This window comes from Cinclus cinclus, chromosome 6 (genome assembly GCF_963662255.1).
Source record: "Cinclus cinclus chromosome 6, bCinCin1.1, whole genome shotgun sequence".
NCBI lineage: Eukaryota > Metazoa > Chordata > Aves > Passeriformes > Cinclidae > Cinclus > Cinclus cinclus.
Genome location: NC_085051.1, coordinates 28,665,932 through 28,687,366, shown reverse-complemented (window position 1 = coordinate 28,687,366; position 21,435 = coordinate 28,665,932). Strand labels below are relative to the sequence as shown.

The 21,435-nt window shown below is 45.1% G+C and overlaps 1 protein-coding gene across 7 annotated transcripts in view; it reads right to left on the bottom strand.

Moving 5' to 3' along the window:
* SLC8A3 (solute carrier family 8 member A3) overlaps positions 1-20,196 on the bottom strand; it is a 90,161-nt gene extending 69,965 nt beyond the window's left edge. For 6 of the 7 annotated variants that reach the window (XM_062494350.1, XM_062494347.1, XM_062494351.1 and 3 more), the window contains exon 1: positions 18,392-20,157. In XM_062494350.1, the coding sequence (XP_062350334.1) occupies positions 18,392-20,157 (1,766 nt within the window). Of the gene's footprint in view, positions 1-18,391 lie in introns of all 7 variants that reach the window. The other variant, XM_062494353.1, reaches the window with a different exon arrangement.
* Between the last annotated feature and the right edge of the window lie 1,239 nt (positions 20,197-21,435).

Sequence of the window (21,435 nt, the reverse complement as noted above, 5' to 3'; positions counted from 1 at the left end):
TAAAATAGCTCTGAAGTTAACTGTTTCACCCTCCACCGTGAAGTGCTAATGGACAGTGAATGGCATAATGCACAGCCATTGACTTGGAAGGGAATTTTTGCCTAAAAGGCTCCAAGCAGTGGCTTTCAGCCTGCCATTTTGATGGCAGACTGTGGACTGCTCCTGAGGGATTCACAAAAGGTTACTGGAAAAAACAAGATTGCTGTACTCTATAAGACAAAGTCATATGTCTCCAAAGGGGTTTGTATATTCCCCTAGAATATTTTGAAGGCAGCAAAAATTGAGAAAGGCTGACAACCCCAATATGAGGGACAAACTCCTTATTTTATTTTGCCTGGTTTACACCAGTGTAACTCTCTTAATGTGAAGGGAGTCTCTTCTGATGTACACCGTGGCTCAGTAAAAAATAAGAGAGAATTAGGCACAGGTCCATTCAACTGCACATGGCAGAATCAGGGTAATTAATCTAGTGAGAGTACAGTGGTTTGCAAAAGTCCAACAAGATGTTTCACATTAAAGCTCTGAATGTAGAAGACACAGAGTACATTTCATTATCAGAAAAACAGTTTATAATTGTGTCTTTAAATATCATTTTTAATGACACACACTGGGGGCAGTATTAATATTCTGCTTGGCATTATTGACTTCTAGGACTTAATAATGCAAATGGGACACTCTCTTAACTAGATTTTTTCCTTTGAAACAGCCCCTCTTGAGTTTAAATGGAGACTGAGCAAGACAAAGGGTATTTCTCTCCATCCCAGAGAAGGCTTTCACACAAAAACACCTTTCACTTGACATGCCACATCCTCACCCTGGACAACTGCACTCAAGATGTCATTGAAGAGAGGTGCACCTGCGTAGATTTCCTTTGCAAGCCTCCTGCCCCAGCTCCCCGTTTAGGCAGCCCACCCAGTGTGGGTCACTGGGGCACTGGGGCACAGCCATGCTCAGCTCCACACAGTTTATTACAGAACAAAAGCCATGCTGACAGTGGAGAGGCTAAGGAGAAGCAAAGCAAGAGTAGCTGCAACAATACAGTGTTCATGGACATCCATATCAGAAATAAACTGTGTCCGAAGTCTGCGTTTTGCACCAAACAAAGTTATGATCCCTGCATGATTCTAGAAGTGCCATAAAATTTCCATCCTGCTTACATGTACAGAACACTGAAAACCATTTGTCTGGGCCTGGAGATGCCCCTGTTTGCAATGGTGCTGTCTCAGGGTGCAACACCCCACAGTCTGTACAGATAACTAACAATGGTATGAGGTACCTTGGCCTGTTCAGCATCAAGTCTAATTCAGGAAAGAGCAGAAGGGAATGAGATGGTCTCTGTATTTTGGCTCCCAGTCATCAGGAACTGGTGACCACCTGTGGCCAGTCTGCCTCCACCACAGCATGCTGAACACATGGGGCTCTGTGAGAGATTGCCCTTTCTAAAGCCTTAAAGCTCATTTACTGGAGGTGACACCACCATTATATAGGATGTTCCTCACTTTTTCTTATATTTGCATTACTTGCCAATCCAGACTTCTTTCTCCAAGGACATTTAAAAGCATATGAAGCAGAGGTGCACTTGGAGATAAACACACACGGATTGCGAAATAAAGGTGTTAGAGAAGGAGATAAAAAATGCATATAGAAACATACACAGAGAAAAAGAGAGAGGAAAAAGATTATGAAACTCCATCTGGCTTCTATCAAGAAAAATGGAGGCTTGGTTCTATTCCCAACTGCACAAGCCTCTATTGTTTAATGAAGAATCAGTATTCAAGCAATAGTCACAGTCAGCCCCATTGTACAATATCCAGTTGTTCTGCATCCTCTCAGAGCATGTTTGATGAATTCAGTCAATACCCCTAACCTTAGGCTGGAATGTGGGTGGCTCCGTCACTGGATGGCACAGCTTACACAAGGACAATGCCAAAAAGTACTAATTTCAAGACTGATCCCTTAAAGCATTGGTCTGGTAGTACAACATGCTGCTATGCCATGCCAGAGCATCCCTCTGGGATTTGCAGGCTGCAATTAGCAGGTGAGTGTGCCACCTTCCCCGGGGCTGAAAGCACATCAGTCCCTATTGATTGCCAATCAATAGCCACTTCCCATTTCTCCCTCTCAGTTTATGCAGTAGCAAGTGTTAGTAATCAAATAAGAGTGGCAGGCTGATAAGATCCTGTTATCAGTGCACCAGCAAAATGGGATTCTAGATCTAATCTCTTATGTCACATTTTCAACACAAATCACTGAGATTTAACCCTCTCAATAACAAGAATGTAGCCACAGCTGCTTGAGAGAAAATTTCCCAATCTCCACCAGGTCAAGAAAGCCAATGGAAAAGCCAAATTCCTGCTCTGACTGAAATCCAGGGGGAGCAGAAACAAGGAACAATTGCAGAAAAGGCCTCTAATAGTAGGAAGTACTGCATCTTCTCACGGCTTCCTATTGTGCTTCCAAGTCACCAAAAAGGAACAAAAATGCTATTCAGCCAAAAGAGTATGAACTGCCCTTTTATTCCATTTTCCACAAAAAAAAAACACTTCTCAAAACTGAGGTTCTCAAAGAATATTTCACAGACTGCTCTTCTGGACCTGTGAAATTTCCATACCCTTTCAGCTAGGAAAATAAAGTCCTTCCACTCCATAGGGGGCTTAAATATTTCAGTTCCTACTTGCACTCCAGTCCTGGCAGACCTTGGTTAAAATCTCATGTAAATAGCCCCATTTCATGGCTATTTACTGACATGTCCTCATGGCACACAGCCATCTAGGGACACCTGGACTGTCTGAGAAAAGCAGCTTTAAGTAAGCTGTCATGACTGCATGGTTTGTGCTCTTCCAACTGGTCAAGTCCAAATGACATGGAAGTAACTTGCCAACAAAACAGCAAATACCAGCAAAGAGATGGTTAATGCAACTCCCTCCACCCTCTCTAACTGTAGGAATCTCTCTACTACATTTGAGATGCTTGAGCTCAGGCCCTCAGAGGACTACTCTATTTAAAATTGAATGTTAACAGGAAAAAAATTCAACCAGACATCAGGATTCAAGGACAGCCAGGCTGGCTGTCGTGTACTTCACATGAAATACTTATTATCTGAGATACCAAGAAGATGGTGCTTCTTCCCTCCTTGTCTTTAGTCCTCTTTTTTTGACTATTATTTCTGGAAAGCTTCTCCTGCTTTTTATCCCTTTCTGCCAAATCTGCTACACCACCAGTGTCTGGAAGAGACACTTGCTCTGAGGTTGCCACTAGTGGTCTCCAGCCAGTTGCACACAGGGCCTAGACAATTATTTCTGCCCCACAGTTTCAATGTGTGATAGACACTTGAAATTTAGACCGGAAGGTCAAAGCAACAGATCACCAGGAGAGGATGTTGCTGCATATCCTCAGCTAGTTCCAGCAGCCAATAATGGCTGTGTACACCTGGGCGGATAGAGAAACACACGATGAGTACACAGTACATGTACCATGCAAAGGGACACTAACACTGCCCAGAGGTTCAGCGAGGAGGACACTAGCCAGACTGGGATATAAGCTTACTGCAGGGCTGTGCTCCCCCCAGCTCTGCTACCTGTCTAGTTATCAGCACCTCAGCTGGTCAGCATCTAAGAGCACTCACCTACTTCAGATGGGAGAAAAATCACAAAATCAGAATTGGGTGGGAAATTCAAGCTCAGCAGCTTTGCTTGGATATTCCCCAGACCAGGGGAGAAGGTGGGCAGCCCAGGGAGACCTTCCCTTGACATCCCCATGAGGGCCAGAGCTGCTTCCATCTTTTACAGGGAATAAACCTCTGCCACTGCCTGCAAAATCCCAAGTCAGTAGCAGTGACAACTCTGGCTAACATTTAAGACATGCTGTGCTGCTGACTGATGCCCAAAGGGACCACCAGGGTCTCACGGAGCTCACCCTAGGCACCAATTGCCATTGATACAGGAACACCAGGGAGGCACATGTGTAAGCCTAACTTCTGCAAGTCAGTTACAGAAGGACTCTTGGAAATTTGCAGTTGAACACCAGCTTTGCATAGGTGTCCAGCACTGTGGTTTCATCCCTGTGTTGCTGAAATTGATCCTTCTAATATAGTCCACTGATTGCTAGTTAATTATATGTTGCTGATAAATCAATGCACTTCTTCAATCTTGATTTGCTTTAAACTGCATGAACTAAGCAGTTTCTCCCTGCAGCACAGCTCCTTCCTTGCAGAGCCATTAACAGCCAGGCAGCCCCAGCCTGCACCAGGGCAATGGCTGTGTTGGGGGGTTGGTTCTTTCCCTTTTTTCCCTTTTCCCTCTGTGGAATTTTCCCCATTGTCATAAGATACCTGTTGATTAGGCCCTGGTGGCAAGGGGGAGGAGAGAGAGAGGAGGGAAATCCCTCGATATCCAAACATCCAGAAGGGCAGACGGAAGGCTCTGGCTTGGCCCATCTCCCCCACGGAGTTCAGACGAGAAGGACGATCGCCGCCTCAGCCCCATTCCTGCCATCCCAGCGCCAGGAGCCATCCTCACTGCTGTCAGACCCTGCCCTGCTGCCTTCTCGCTGTAACCTGCCACCATCCAGCACTCTGCTGAGCATCGAAACCCACACCGTGAGCGGAGAGCTCTCTCTCCATCTCTCTGTCCCCCTGGGACAGCTCTGCCATCACCCCCAGCCCTCCTGCGGCTCTGCGGGACCCGCCCGCCCCCAGCACCGGGAACTGCAGCTCAGGGAAAAGGTGCCTGCAGCCAAAAAACACTGGGACTGAGTTACTGTTCTGTTTGTGGGTAATTTCATAGCTGTTGTTGTTGTTTGTCTTGTTAGATATACTAGTAAAGAACTGTTATTTCTACCCCCATATCTTTGCCTGAGAGTTCCCTTAATTCCAAAATTATAATAATGTGTAGGGAGGAGGGATCACACTTTTCAGTTTCAAAGGGAGGCTTCTGCCTTTCTTAGCAAATACCTGTCTTTCAAACTAGGACAGGCTGACCCCATCCCAGGTACAAGATCTGCAGTTCTCTCTCCCAACTTCCCAAAGCCCATTGGTCCCTTTCTGCTGTACACCAAGGTCGCTTTGGCCAGCAACCCACACTTCAGCATACCAACCTTCCCTTGAACCACAGTGCATATGGGCTCACCAGGACAGGGCTGCATGTTACCCTATCATCCCTAGCACAGATTAGGATGCTGAACTATTCAGGTCTTATGCTGGCTTCTCAAGACTGTAATTAGGAACTGGCTACCCATTAAACCTCACAGCACTAACCACCACCTTTTCAGTCTGACAGATCGGACAGCCTGTTAATCCATCTGGTATTACCTACCAAGGCTGTATCTTCCCAGTATGGCTATAATCATGCTATAGGAGAACACATCAAAAAACCAAAAGCCAAGATAAATGTCACTCACTGCTCCCTCCATGGCCACCATCTCAGGCATCTCACCACAGAAAGCCATCAGGTTAGTCAGGCTTGGCCTACTATAGCAAACTCATGCTGATTGTTCCCAGTCACCTTCTGAAGCTAGAAAGAGCACAATCTAGCATATATTCACTCCCAGCTGGTTGTCTTCCACTGTAAAAAAAGCTTTTCCTTATAGACTCTCAGTTTAGTCAAGGCTAAAAGCAATTCAAAGTTGCTAAAGTACCCAAACAGTCTCTCGTGAAAGGACTGAGTGAATAAGGGCTTACAGCACAAGTTGAGATGGGCATGTACTCACATCACACATCAGCTAACAAAAAGGCTGGGAGACCCTGCCACCTTTATGGATGGAACTTCAGTCTCCACAGTTCTCAGAGGTGTTTACCAGAGTCTGGCAACAAGTTCTTAGTGGGTCAGTACAGGCACACCATGAGCAGAGGAAACAGTAGCATCACCTTCTGTGCACAATAAATGTGACATGCATGTGAGAGGAGGGAATGGTGTGCCCAATTGCTGCAAAAAGGCAGAAACAGATTCACATCTGTTAAGGGGTTAGCAAGAGGTTGATATTTTAAATGGCAGGGCTCTGGTGAGACACTGCATCCCTGCAGGAGCCTTGCAGCAAGAGCTGACATTCACATCCAAGCAGACTCCTTGGAGAAGGCTGTGGGAGCCAGGGTCAGCAGTGCCACAGCATGCCACAAAGCCCACCAACCTACCACTGTTCCCAGAGAGGATCAATATGCCCCATCATGGCAACAGAAGCATCTCAGAGGTGACCCTGGGCAGGCCACCACAGGGAGCTCTGTCCCCAGCTCCTGGTGCCATGTAGGAATGAAGCCTGTGATTTTTGCAGCAGCCTGTGTTCCTGATGAGGAAACTGTCTGGTTTCTAGTCCCTTAATCCCAGCCTTGTCAACCTCTCTGGTCTCCACAACCTGTGTTTTCAAGGGAGCACAACAAACCCTCTGCTCACCCATCCAGCACTGAAGGATACTCAGCACCCAGGCACTCGCACCTGGCTCACTGCATGCTCCCCAAGAGCAGCACGCCCCTCCTCATGGAACAAGCATGCTACTGCTGACCATGTCAGCCCCCAAACCTGCCCAGCACAGGCATCTCCTAGTCCTGATAATCCCTTAATCTATGGTACCTCACAGGACCACTGGCTGCCAAACACAGCGTGCCCATGGGCACTCACTTTTTCTCAGCAGATAAAATGATTCTGCTACTCAATTTTGAGTAATTTTGGATTCTCTCCATACAAAAGGAGAAATAAAACCACAAAATATCTTTAATTGCTATGCTAAACTATGCAGGGTAACCAAATAATATTACCTCCATATTCCTCAGGGTCTCTCAGTGCTCTGTCTACAGGAGGTCAGATAACCGAGACCATGCTACTGTCCCACCTCCTCGTTACAGATAAAGCATGTAACTGCTCCTTGGGCCAAGTGAAGCATGAGCCAGCTGGTAAAAGGAGTTTCCTCAGGAACAGAATGCCAAGGTGTTACACCACAACAAATGCACACGAGCAGTGAGTGTTACTCCAGAGCTGTGGTGAATACACAAGTCAAATGCAGCCAGCGAGAGCCTGCCCTAAGTGTTTGTCTAAGTCTCCTGTTCTGGACAAGGATATGGTGCTCAAGAGCCACCAGGATTTATACAACGATTCAGCATTTACTTTCATGCCAAAACTCCTGCTTTGCTGCAGTGTTTGGAGTTGGGGATCGTCATTACAGATACCTAGATAGACACCAAGAAGAAAGAACATAAACATGGGGAAAAATGCTGGTTTTCCCTCCACTCCAAGCCATGTTCAACAGCAATGCTGCCTGAAAAAGAACATATGCCCTCCCAGTTTGTTGAAGCATTTACTGGCAGTAGGTAGTGGAAGCAGGTAGACTCCAAAGTGCTAGATTTTTTTCTGGGGTGAGGGAGCAGAGATAGCAGAAAGACCAGAGAGATCAGTTCCTCCTTCCCTTGTCTTGCCTCAGCAAGACTGAAATTTCCTTTCCTACCAGTTAGTGGAGAAGAAAATAGGGGATTAATTCATCTCCAAGACATTCCCACTGACTGAGAAGCCCAGGTTGAAGTACTGGCCTTGCAGAAGGAAACCCAGCCCCACATTAGAGGAGAAGACCAAGGCCCCATGGTTCTTAGTAGGGAACTCTCATCCACGTCTCATTCCAGCCACAATGCTCTCTATCTGCCTTTCTCCAGATTATTTAGCAATTCACAGCAGAGCTCCTCTGAGCCCTGGACACCCCCCACCAGGGCCCTCATGGCCAGCGATTCCACATGGAACTGTCTCCAAGGAGACAATCACACAGATCACAGAATCAATTAGTCTGGAAAGTACCTCTGAGATCATCGAGTCTAACCTGTGACCAAACATCACCTTGTCACCCAGATCCAAGCACTGAGCTCCACTGTCCTTTCTTTAAACACCTCCAGGGAGAGTGACTACACCAGCACCTCCCCGCCCTTTCCACTACCCAATCACCATTTCTCTAAAGAATTCCTTCCAAAAAAAGACACTGCACCCTAGTGCCATCTAAACAAAACTCAGCTCCACCTTTGGTGATTCACCCCCAAAACACCAGTCAAGGACACACACTGGGACTCAGATCCATTGCCTTCAAGTTCAGCATTATGTTCTCCTGCTTCCTAATGGGGAGGAAACTTTGCTCATCCACTGTCTCCATAATTTCTCAAAGGTCCTTGTCTCATATTCCAGAGGTGTCCAGCTCACTCAGAGCTCTGGGATCTGAGGGCAGGAAGACACTTTGAGGATGACAGAAAACAACTCAACAGCACCTATAGCAACTACAATCCTGTGACAGGTAGATGAGTTTACTCACGTGAGTGGATGAACTTTCTGTGAGAGCCATCTGGGGCTGCTGAATTACAGCAGGACTGGGGACAGCCCAATCTTGGCAGAGCATTGTCAGCCCTCTCTGGACTAGGAGTATTCTGCAATCACAAGGCAGACAACAGTGTTTCCCAGCTGACTTCTACTGTGGGTCAGGAAATTCCTCCACAGAATTTCTTTAGGTACTTGAAAGTCACACCCCCACTCTGCTCACCCTCTACAGTTTTCTGCAGATTGATTGAAGCTAATGCCCCTTGTGATAGTTAATTGGAATTACAGTATCCCATGGAAGTCCTCTACACGGTGGTCAGTATTCCTTACTTCTAGTCTAAAACCCTCTCAGATGCTGCAATGCTGTGCTCCACACCAAGGGTTCTGCATTTCATCTGGTAGTACAACTGCTCCTCTTCCCAGACCATTCCAGCTTGCATTAAAAGATTACAAACTATCAGCAGAAAGGTAGGACACTGCCTATTTCGGATCTCAATCCCTGCAGCACATTCTGTATCACTGGCTATTACTACACAGTAAGGGCAAAAAGACAAGTTTAAAGGCATAAAGAAAACTTCTCAATCTTAAAAATTCCCAAGAAGCTTTAGAGAAGGTGGCAAAGGTGGAGGCAAGCAGCCCTGGCTGGAGTGGCCTGAAGGTTGGGAAGAGAAATGCAGGTGCAGCGATGCTCACATGCTGCTAACAGGTTTATTCTGCTGGCAGGGATTCCCTTCAGAAGCATTTAGGTAAGTACTGTACACCACCGAGTTCAATCTGTGCTAAGCAGATTAGTTCCTTACCGGTGAAAGGTTCTGGGCAGCAGCAGGCAGTTGCTCACCATGTGATATGAGGGGGCTGTCATTATGTTTCATAGATATGATATAATTATATGCTCCCTAGAGGGTACTTCTAATTGAATTATAGGGTGTCTCACAAGTATTCTGGGCAGCAGTTCGAGGAAGCTCTCACTGCCCAAAACAAGATAGTGATACCCTTTCATTCCATTAGATGTTCTCTCCAGGGAGCAGGCCATTACCTTATACAGCCATTCACTCTAAAAAATCATCTCCCCCATCAAATTGGAAGAAAGGTACCCTTCGCAGAATTTTGTTGATGTTGCATACTTGTTCCTCTCCTCCACAACCTCACGGCCCTGAGAAACTCCCTTGCCTGCCACCAGGACAGCCCTACACCACAGGGGAGAAATTCTTTGTCAATGGCAGTCACCATTCCCTGCCCAGGTAACTGCTGGGCTCCATCCCCAGAGTGGGGACAGGAAATACAGCGCCACATGAAGTATGACACATCAGGCTACATGTATGAGGGAATCTTAGCCTTCTTCTAAAAGACCCCAAGAAGCTGTCTCCAAAGCATTTGGCCTTGACCCAGACTAGGGCATTCAGGGGCTCCAGTCAATACAGCACACACTGGGAAGGGTCCTCCCTCAGCCTGCTCATCCATTTGTCCTGCCTTCAAATTCCCCAGAGCTGTGAATGACCTCCCTGGTCCCTCAGAGACAGAGTGACCCCAGCACAAAGCAGCTTTTCCCCTGAAGCTGGCCACACTTCCATTCACTGGGCAGCCAAAGCCAGTGGCCCATTTCACCCTTGGATTTTGCTCTCCATTTTAGTCTGGACTCATTCAGTTTTTCCCTCATGAACCAGATCTTTCAAAGGGAACTGCAGCTCCAGGCATGCAAACCCAGCTGCCCTGCTGCCTCTGCACCATGGCACCTCACCTCCTCCAGCTCCTGGATGGCCAAAAGCACTGGAACAGAGGGGATCTACTACTCCCCACAGAGCTTAGAGAAGAAAAAACCCACCCACCACTTTCTGATGTTCTCCCAGCACTACAGGCAGCAGAGATCCTTTGCTCTTTACCCTCTTCCCTGGGCACTGTGCTCCAAGGAAACCACTCTGCACTTCTCTCCTGCTCTGCCACTGCTGCCTACAACTTAATGTAAATCCAGGGGAGATGTCACATCTGGTATGCTGGATTTTTGCTGCCCCATACCATATAAAGGATGGGTTAATCAGGCCTCTGACTTATTTTCATTTTTTTTTTCAGTACCTCAAGGGAAAGCCAGCACCAGCTGCCCACCACAAAGCCTAATGAGCTACTGAAGCTGCCATCAGCTCTGACTGCCACAGACTGTATCAAGCACTGCTCCACTTCTCAGGCCACAAAAAGAGCAAGAAAGACAATTATGTCAAGAATTTGCTCATCATAGAAAATTAAGACTTTCCAATAGGACAGGCACCATGGTTGCCACTAAGATAGTGTGCTCAGCTCCTCACACATTCTCAGTGCTACAGTCTCTCACACCAGCAGTAACCAGGGTCCTCCACCCCACACAGTTTTCAGGTACTGGTTTGCAGGACCCAGCTGATGAAACCCTGGGAGCCCAGCTACTAGGCAAGCAGTTATTGCTCATACAAAGTCTGCTCGCTATACTTCTGCATTACTGAGTTCTGCCCACCCCTCATGGTGTCAGCTGTCAACAGGACCCATCTGGGAAAAACTGCCAATTCACATGTTTCCTTTCCCCAGCTCCACTGCAGAATGAGGAAACTACTGTGAGCTACCAAAGCCCACCACAATCCACCCCAAAACTAACCATTTCCAATGTCTTAGAAAACAGAGCATTTGATATCTTGCAAAGTCAGTACACTGGTCCTAGCATATTCTTCCTAAACAGCATTGTGATCTAGTTGTCTTTATGGAGGAAAATTGAGATAACAGTATTAAATCAAAACTCTCAAGGAGATGAGGTAAAGGAGAAACCAACCCAGGAGGGAAAACAGGTAAAGCACAGATAAGTGGAGCAAAATTTCTACATTAAATATTGATCATTTTATCACACTTTTTTCTATAAAGGATAAAAGTGAAGCAGCACAGTGCTAGGACACATTTGGTTTGCTGATCTCATGGAAAGAAAAACAGAAGCACAAAAGGTAATTCCTAACTCATTTCACTTTAACAGAATACTTTTACACAGAGCACTAAAGAGGTGCAGCACGAGATAAATCATCAATGACACACTCAGCCAAACAACCATAAGCACAGGCAGGAGCAACCACTCCTGGAAACTCTTTGGAGAGGTGAACAGGGGAGGGAGAAGTCATTTCTTTCTTCCCCAGCGCTTGGAAACACCAAAGGAGATGTTCCACCATCTAACAGAAGGAGCAGGAAGAACAGAGCCATGGCTTTTGCTCATACGGAGTAGAGCATCAAGTCCTCGTCTGCTTTGAACACCCAGAAGGTCTCCACATGAGGATGTGGAAAGGAGAGAGGCAGGACAAGCAGAGGCTGTCAGGAATGTGCTGCTCAGAAGAGGATTTCCAGTCACTGCAGTCCAGCTCTGGGGCTGCACCATGCCTCACATGAAGCTGCTCAGGCATTGTGGCACCTCAGCAGATGTCTCTGCTGGCCTTCTAAGGACAGCTTCTGCAAGCCCTGGCAGGAAGAACTGATCCTGTCTGATATTCAGACTTCCACCTCACTGCCCCTCCAGCAAAATCCATCTAAAGGGTCCAATCCAGGAAGCAGCCAGTGCCTGCTCAACACCAGGACTGACTTCAGCTGAAATGCTCACAGCAATACATGCTGGCACCCAGCACCCAGGCAGGGACTTGAGGGGCCTCATCTGTCAACAGCCCATCTGCTAAGACAGCTGTAAATACGTACAAGTCCACATTCCTCCCAGCTTTAATCTGCTGTTTCCACTGAAACTAAATGGAGGATGAACTTGGTCCCTGATGCTTCAATCAGCTAGCACAGAAATTCTTTAATCACCTTTTTACCTAACATGAGATAAATAAAAAAACAAATCACACTGCTAGCAATAGGTAAATCAGCTGTTACTTGAAACAGCTGCCATCTTGCACCAGCTTGAACTGCTTCTCTTTAATCACATCAAAAACATGCTGAAGGACCTTTAGGTGGGGATACTTTATACTCTCTTCTCTTCATCTCATTTACTTTAGGATAACCCCATACTTAACACAGACTTTACTGGCACTCTGATATTTTTAGAAGTTACAGATCCTTCATAATGATGCTCATAGCATCCCCATTGTTGGCTTTCAAATAAAATCCCAGCACATATGATGGGATGATACATGGCCCATCAAGCTTCCCACCAGCATCTCTTCTTATCCCCCAAAGATAAGAAGATTGTGCTTTCTTCTTCTTTACATGTGGGAACAAATACAACCTGTGCCTCTAGCCCTGTGTGTAAAGGGCTCTAAGTTACTCATTTTGCAAAGGTGCTCCACTCAGTAAGGCATGAGTCAGTGTGAGGTAAGCAGGCAAAACCACAGTAAACTTGTTTTATCTTGGATCAGTTCTGGTCTTTTGTTTCTTTTTAAACCCGAAACTTGGTTGCGTCATTTTTTAGGATAAATTTCGCCCTCACTAGGAATATCACTGTCCCTGACACAGGATGTTGTTTGTCCTTCATGGACAGAGGGCAAGTATATCTCCCTGATACCTGCCAACAGGACTATCTGGGAAGGTAAAGGTCAGCTCAGGGCTTCTCTTCTTCCCAGTGTGGTATCAAGGTCTCATATTTCTGCAGGCTGGTTTTACAGACACTAGAGAAACAGTCCCCTGATGCCTTACACTAATCCCCTGCAGGTCACGTCACCTAGACCTCACAGTGGGACAGACTGCAGAAGAAATTAAAGCATCTATGCATGTATGTAAAGGAATTCAGTTAAATTAGATACTGCTAAGAAAACTGACAGGATAATTTCACAGCAAAAAGCAAGTACAACAGCCTTTCATCACTCGCAAAATAGTGGGGGCAAGTTTGCTTAACTGGAGGGCAGCTGCTACTGTTTTCCCTATATGTGAATTAAAATAGGGATCAAGAACTTCTAATTTAAGTGTAGAAGCAGGAAAAGAAAGGAAGAAGGTGCTTCCCACTAACAGAGATAAACTAGAAAAACTTTGGAGGATTCAATCTTTACAGGCTCTAATGGGAAGGAAGCATTTCCTCCTGAGAGAAGAAAAGCATCAGCCTCACACAAGAAATTCTCCTTGCCTGGAGTCCCATTAATAAGTCTTAATTTTTTAAAGGCTTTCTTCTCAAACCCCAGAGCCTTAGGATCACTGTAGGGTGTATGAGAGCTATTGAACAAGATTTCAGACTAAAGTACCAAAAGAATTTTGTTATTACCTTGGTCATTAATTGGAGTCACCACAGCTGATATAAATAAAATAAAGTCTGCTGATGCAGCAGACCTCCACATCATGTAGCCAAAACTGCAGTTCCTGTTGTCAGCTTGGGGGAATAGTAAAATATTCCAGTTACTGCCTACACCTGTACAATCCTGACTCTCAACAGCTGGAGAGAGGTCAGTGAATCTGCAAAAATTCAATGTGGTCCTGAGTAAAGGACATGCACACAGCAGCCTGTGGAATTTTCTGGGGAGAAGCAGACAAGGAGAGGCAACATGCAACTTGCACAACATCCTGCCGAAATCCTGCAGGGAGGGAACAGTATCTCACTGCCTATCAAGACAGGCTTAAGATGTTTGTCTCCAGCAGTCTCTGTATAAAAGGAGCAGACAGCCTTTCTGATATCAAGTGCTCTGCCTAACACACACATAGATAAGGGATGCCAGGTTTCCATGTTATTTTGGAAATTACCAAAGTTCAGCCACACCGACTTTGTGAAGAGGCTTTGCAGCCCATTGAATACCAGTTCAACACCACAGCACCTCTCAATAGCCAGTTCCTTCCTGAGCCACAGGCAACACTCTGAAGTGTGTTGCTCAGGGCAAATAGCTGTAATTCTAGTAGTCTGCAGGTCCTGCAAGTAACTTACCAAGCAACAAAGGCACCTACCAAAGTAGATCTCTTGGCCTAAGCCTTAACTCAGTACAGCTGCTCCAAGTGACAGGGCAATAGCAGAACTTCATTGTCTAGCTGGCATATCAACTAGCTATTGGTAACTTGTGCATCTTTTCAAATGCACTAAAACAAGACATAGGCAAATTTCCATATGAATTTGAACAGTTTGAAACAGAAGAAACAATTCAAACAGAGAAAATTTAAATTAAATTTAATTACTTGATTGGAGTTCTCTTTCTAATGTAAAAAGAAAATCCTTTAAAACTCAATTCATTTTTTGCTTCTGGCTCTTAATGATTTCTATATTTCTTAGACATGATAAAGCAGCAGGGTCAGTCATTCTTCTACATTTTCATACCTTCAAGAACCTAACATTTATTTCCATACAAAATCATGTAAAAGAAAAGTATTCAGTCATCTTGCCAAAAAAAAAAAAAAAAGGGGCTTTTGATTTAATTGATCCTTTTAGTCAACAAGAGAGCTAAGATTCTACTTCAGCTGCTTACATCTGGCCCTCACTGGGCCAGGAGTTCAGAAATAACAAATGTATTGAAAAGGAGGCAGCATAATCAAATATTTGAGACTTGATCAACTCTCAACAGATGACAGCATTCAAAATTATATGGCTTGGCTCACTGCTATCCAACACTCAAACACACCCATAACATGCACACGTACACACACACACACACACACACTCTCTGCATAGGACCATATTTCAGCAAAAATGCCATTGTTTCAACTCCCCCTCATCTCAGCCTGCTTTCTCTTGTGCTCCCACCCAGAAGTGAGTAAGGAAACTTTGACTGTGTTAGTCTAGAAAAAATCACAGAGGCAATAAGCAAGACCCGCTGGCAGGACCCATTTCCCTCTTTTCTGTAAAGCTCACATCAACTCAGCTTTTTCTGGTCCCATATATTTTAGGGAAAGCCTCTCAAAAACAACCCTGAGACAGTTTATTTTACCTCGTTACATCTAAGTGAAGACCTGTTCTGCATTCAGTTTCCAGGGAAAGTGCTTATCCTTGGCCCTCGGGATCTGGTAGGTGGCAGTGCCTCTCCTATAGCTTGATGTCAGGAATGTTGTGTAATTCAGTACCCCTCAGATTAATTTAGCCATTGCTACACCTCAGGAGGCCAACCTCCAAACTGCTTACAGATTGCCTGCTGCTGCACAATGCAAGAGCAAGTTATTTAGTTCATGTGATGGAGAACAAGCTGAGAGCATGAACTGAAGCTTTGCTCTCCTTCAGTTTACAGAGATCAGTGCTTCTAGGGGTCTGCAGTTCTTCAGATCCTTAGCATACATGCAGAGCCACAGCAAAGCTCAGCATTGTCTTATATGTTTACAAGATGTTAAATAATTTCTCTCCTCCATGAGGCAAAAAGTCTTATCAAAGTGACACCATGAGAAGACTGAGAAGGTAAAGGCAGTGAAGTGGCATTCTGGTGTAGAACTTTTACACCATCATGGAAACTAGAGCCCAAGTTCCACACTTCATAGGCAAGGATCTAAATTGTAGGCTGAAGTGGGGAGCACGATAATTTCTCACTGCTTTCTGACTCCCTTTGTATTGCCTACTGATCATCTTCGTCTCCCTGCTGTCCTCTCTGTTCTGTACTGGACTTGATGGATTCTTGGCTTCCCCTTCAGTGTGCAGGGGATGTCAGTACCTCGTGGTGGATCCCCCTCAGTGGCAAGGCATCTAAGAGGCAGAGACTCAAATATTTAGCTAGACAATGCTCTGGCTATTCAGTGACCCAGTGTCTTCAGACAGCCTTGTACCAAGCAATTCTGTGACTCATATATTGCCCTCTGGGTCAGCAAAACTGTAACAAACATCCTATCCACCCATCTTCCCAAACTGGGTTGAGCAAACTGTTAGTTGGAACAGCAACATTATGGGTCTGAAGTTCGAATTCAGATCTAATTCACTTCTGATTTGTTTGCAGCCTACATATTTATTCAAAAATATTTTTCTGCATTCAGACTTAGAAAACAGAGAAGGAAGACAATATTAAACCCATCTACTACTGCTTTCTACAGCTGCTACAACCTGCACTTCAGAGAGGAACTAGCAAAATGCAGCAACTGACCTGTGTTCACTGAATTTAAAGGCCAAAGACTGATTACTGAAAATTACCTCCACATTTCCAGACTAAAACTCCATTTCCATAATTCCTGGAGGTATGAATAAAGGAGTAAATAGAGAGTGAATAAAGATATGTACTGGCTTGTTATGCTTATTAGTTTGATTAAATGCTATGTTGTGCCACTACACTAATTCTAGATCCAAAAGGAATTAAAATCTGCTAGCCACATGATCTCCATGGCCACTGTGGCTAGTGGGCTTTGTTCCCAGCAGGTTTCTATTGCAGAAGTGAAAGTCTCATTAATGCATCAGGTGTGGTCACCATTTTAAATACACTGCAAATGTCTTGTCTATGTTCTAGGCCATTGCTGGGTCAAAAACAACAATGTTAAGCAACCTACACATGTTTTCTGGACTGCCTTTTTTAAATTAGAGTCTGTGCCACAAGGATGCACCTGGTCCTGAAAGTGATTTGTTTTAACCCAAGTGAAGCAACTGTATAGGTATGCTCTAAGCTTCTGTCACACTTTTCAAGGACCAAAGAAATCTTCCAATAGCCAGCACATGAGAGAAAGAGAGTATAGCTCAGGGTACCCTATCTCTAGTACCCCAAATCTGCTGGCTTTTCACTGATGCATCTTCTTCAAGCAAGGAAAGCCTCTTTGCTTCAAGACCCTATACAAAGCAAAGTAGTTCCCATCATATTTTAGGTAGCCTGCTCACAGGAGACTGTAACCACAAATCAAGCATTCTTCTTCACTTTCTCCACAGAACTCAGCTTGTGGGCCAGTTAAGGAGACTGACCTGCACGGCCCATCTTCCCAAAAAGGCCAGAGTAGGACAGCTGATTGCCTTCCAGCTCCAACAGTGGCTGAAGCCAGACAACAGGAGCTTCTCTTCCTTCAATAGGAAGAGCACATACTTATAATCAAGCATCAAGACTGTGGATATTAGCTGGATTAAATGGTTTAGTAGGCTAAGACAGAAGGTCCTATCAAATTAGGACATCTCTACTTCATAGAATTTAATATATTAACATCCTTCTGGGCACACTATTGGGAGGCTTGGTACAAATATTTCCTTTCTCTGGTGTCAGATGCAAGCCTGCACAATTCTTCCTGTGATAGGTCAAGTGATAAGGTTTTAACAAAATTAACTAGGCACTTAGGAGTTTTAGCACCAGGCTCACACCTCTGTCCTTCTCCCTACTCAGCTAAGGGATTTTTCTCATTCCTCACTAATGTTAACAACAGGTACTTGGAGCAATTAGACATTATCATCTCTCCAGTCTTTATTACTTCCTAGGTTAGCATCAGCTACTTAGTATGCAATTGAAAAAAACATGAATTAATAGGATAGGTGCTGCTTCCCTTCTTTATTCTGTATGAAAACACTGGGTCATGGAGCCACATGGGCAAGCTGTGTTCTGCAATACTTTAGACCATTATTGCCATTTGCCACAGTATTTTATAAGGGGAAAACACCACAGGTAGCAAATGAACAGACGTACAGAGACCATAGAGAAGGTGATGTAGGGAATATGGGTAGACCATAGAGTCATAAAGGCTGCAAGGATTTTAGGTCCAGCAGAATAGCTTTGCAGCTGTGCCTGTGCTGTGAATTAGCTGCCACACAGACCTGCCAGTTGCACAGGCAAGCCTAGGGACACAGGTATGAAGTATTGCTCCTGTGAAAATAAAACCCCAGGACTACTGAGCAGCTCTCACATGCCTGGGAAAAAATGTTATGAACATTTAATTTAGGGATTGCAACAAACTCCTGTGTTTCCTATATTTGGTGTTCAAAAAGAGGCTTTCCTGTATTTGTCCAGCCAAGTAAAACCTCATCTTTTTCCTTCTCTCTCTACCTTAACCCTCCATTAACCCTTAGCTTTAGTACAGGACCTCAGAGAATGATATATTTTCTTCCTATCCCCTGGTCCCCAGTATTTCTAAGCCTCAATTTGTCATTCCCAAGAGGGAAGGGACAAGAGCTTTGAGCTCTTAAATCCTGCTGTCGGCTCTTGCCTGAAAAAGGTAAGTAGGGAAACTGATGGAAAGCTGAAGAAAGGAGCCTGTCCCTTGTCAGCATTCACCTGTAACGGACTCAAAATGGAGGGTTAAATACCATAACTAGACCCGAGAACAGAAATGAATGGGGTACTTACACAGTTTCATCATTCTTGAACTCCAGCTCCCCATAAGTGTCTTCAAAGTCTTCTCCACCTCCTTTCGCTGTCCCTTCTACTGTCCTAAATGGCACTATGACTGTACCCCGCGCACCTGATGTCCTTAGGACTTTGACTTCCATCACACCAATGCTCTCACTGACATGTATAATGTCACACTCAAATGTGAAGATGCCAGCATGGTCATCGTCCAGGATAGTCACTGTGGCCACACAAGGAGAAGCCAATATGGCCTTTGGGTATGGGGAGTTACCGAGCTCTGGAGGTTCCTCACTCTCCACCACACGGAGGTTACTGAGCCGCACAAAGAAATGCTCATCTTCCTCAAATATGTCATCATCAATAATTCCCACTGAGAACTCCTTCTGGGTCTCCCCAGATTTCAAGACAACAGTCCCCTCTGTGAACTCATAGTCAGCACCAGCATTGGCAGAGCCATCCTCTGTTTTATAGTCCACATAGATGGTCTTGGACATGTCCCCTCCTTTCCGCACCACTGTCAGGAGAACGGCACCACAGTTCTCAAGACACTGGTAGGAGCATGGGTCAAAATAAATTTTGGAGATGAATTCCTCAGGTTCCTCTGGCCGTACCTCATGCAAGCTAGTGGTTCTCTTGGCTTGCTCAGCTGCATGCTTCTTCAGAATATTGCCAGCTCCCGTCATCATTCTGGTTGCTTGAATGCGATAAAAGGCTCTGCTCTTCTGCTGATGAGACAAAGCGTAGTAGTTGGCCATCTCCACCAGCTGGTCCAAGTCCTTTTCCGGGTGCTTTTGCTTCAGGTCCTTTAGAATCCGGATCATCTCTTTGCGAGATTCATCTACCTCCTTCCCCTCCACAGTCACTAAGTTCCCATCTAGAAAGTGAGAGTTCATCATCTTGCCATCCATCTCAATTCCCTTAGGGTGGTCACCTTCTGATTCTATGATAATGCCCCTGTGCTTATCAGTACGGTACTTTTTGTGCATGTACTTGTAGAAAAGCAGACGTCTATCCGCTATCCAAGCCAGAACGACACAAAGTGGAAAGAAAAAAAGTGTGAGCAGGCCTTCCCAAACCTGAACCACTCCTGGAGAGAAGACAGCAAGGATCATGTACAACCAGATGTAAGCAAAGATGCTCCATGCAGCTGTGACAAAGAAAACCCTCAGGTGTTTTATCTTCCTGGTTTCCCCATCAGGGATCACATAGACACAGATGGCAATGATGATAAACATATTGAAAGCAGCGCTGCCAACAATTGTAGATGGCCCCAGGTCTCCAGCTATGAACCCATGCCCACATACTTCTATCAGAGACAAGAGGATCTCAGGAGCAGAGGAGCCCAGAGCCATGAGGGTTAAGTTGGAAACAGTTTCATTCCAAATCCGAATGGTGGTTGTTGTGGTCTCTCCATTGGGTTTCTTAATTGTTATTTCTTTCTCCTGTGATGTAATGACCTCTATAGATGCCATGAAACGATCTGCAATGATGGAGACTCCAAGGAACATGTAGATCAGCGCTACAAAGTATACGATAACACGGGCAATTTTGTCCCCAAGGGATGGGTTTTCTGGGTACCATATTGGCAGGATAACACCCTCCTTGCAGTCAAAAGATCCTGAACACGAGCTGTTTTGTACTGTACTGGTTGAGTCTCCCGTCAGGCCAGCATCCACCTGCAAACCATGCAAAAACAGCACAAAAGTAACCAGCCCAAAATGGAGGAAGGCTGAGGTGACAGGCTGCAAGCTTAACCACGCCATACACAAGATGCAACTTCCACTGTGTAGATCCAAAAAGGCCGAGAACCTGAAACAAATAAAACAGAGAGGGGAGAGGGAAGCATGAGAGAGCAGGAAGATGCAACATTTACCCAGATGCACTTCAGTGTCTCACCACCGAAGAGTACTGGCACAGATGTATGGGTTGTCTCCCTGCCACTTTGAAGAAAGTATTTAGCAGGGACTCTAACAAACTGCACCATTTACATGCCTTGCAGATGAAGATCGATTGCTAGAAAAGTAATTCAGAGGAAAAGTGTGTGCGTGTGTATGTGCATTTGTATATAAAATAGTTCATTCCTGACCTACAGTATGTGCAAGAGGAGAACTGAGTGCTCAGCTCCCACTCACCTAGTGATGCTGTGGTGATCCCCAGCCCACAGCACTTCAACTCAGCACAAGCTGTCAAACCTAAGGACTCCCCTGCCTCAGAACCCAGGGAATAAAACAAGTCAAGCAGTCTCTAGCAACACAAAAAGCACCATTTAAAGGCCAGTGAGCAATCTCCAAATCAAGTCCATTTGTAGGATGTTAATTTAGTTATAAATCATGGTGTACAAATCATCCCCACGAGCAGCCCCTCCTAATAGGCTGCAGAGTCTGCAGAAGGGTCCTAGGGTTCCCCCAAGCTTATGATGCACAGGACATCCATGTTAGAAGGTGAAGATATCAACTCAGGGCAGAAGACTCATGGTTGGCAAAGTGCCAAAGGCCATTTATCACTAGCTTCTCCTTTGCCATCTGGACAGTCACATTTTACATCAATAATCATGCTTTTAAATGATCACAGAAACCTACAAAAATGCCACATTTAGGAAAAGTTGTGCTCATAAAACTCAGAAGACAGAGCAAAATGCATGTGCCCACCAACATTCCCTCTGCATCCCTAAGAAATTGATGTATTTTCAAATATCTTCTAAAATGAAAGTAATCTCTAACCTAAAATACCATACAAAAACAATGGAGCTGATCGATGTAGCACATAGATTTGGCATATCACTGCCCAATAATACCTTCTATTACTTACAGACTACATTGCTGTAGGGCTTGCACCACTTAAAATTGGATTCTGAACATTTCCCATTATCATGGATCACACTATTCTCCTTCCTTCATAACAGGCCTCTGGAAGAATTTGATCTCAGGCTTAACTGACAAATCACATTTGTGAGTCCAGACACAGGCAAGTATCTCACAGGAAACATCAAACTTAATAGGGGCATTATCTACAGCACTTGGAAGGTTCAAAAGCCTTGACTC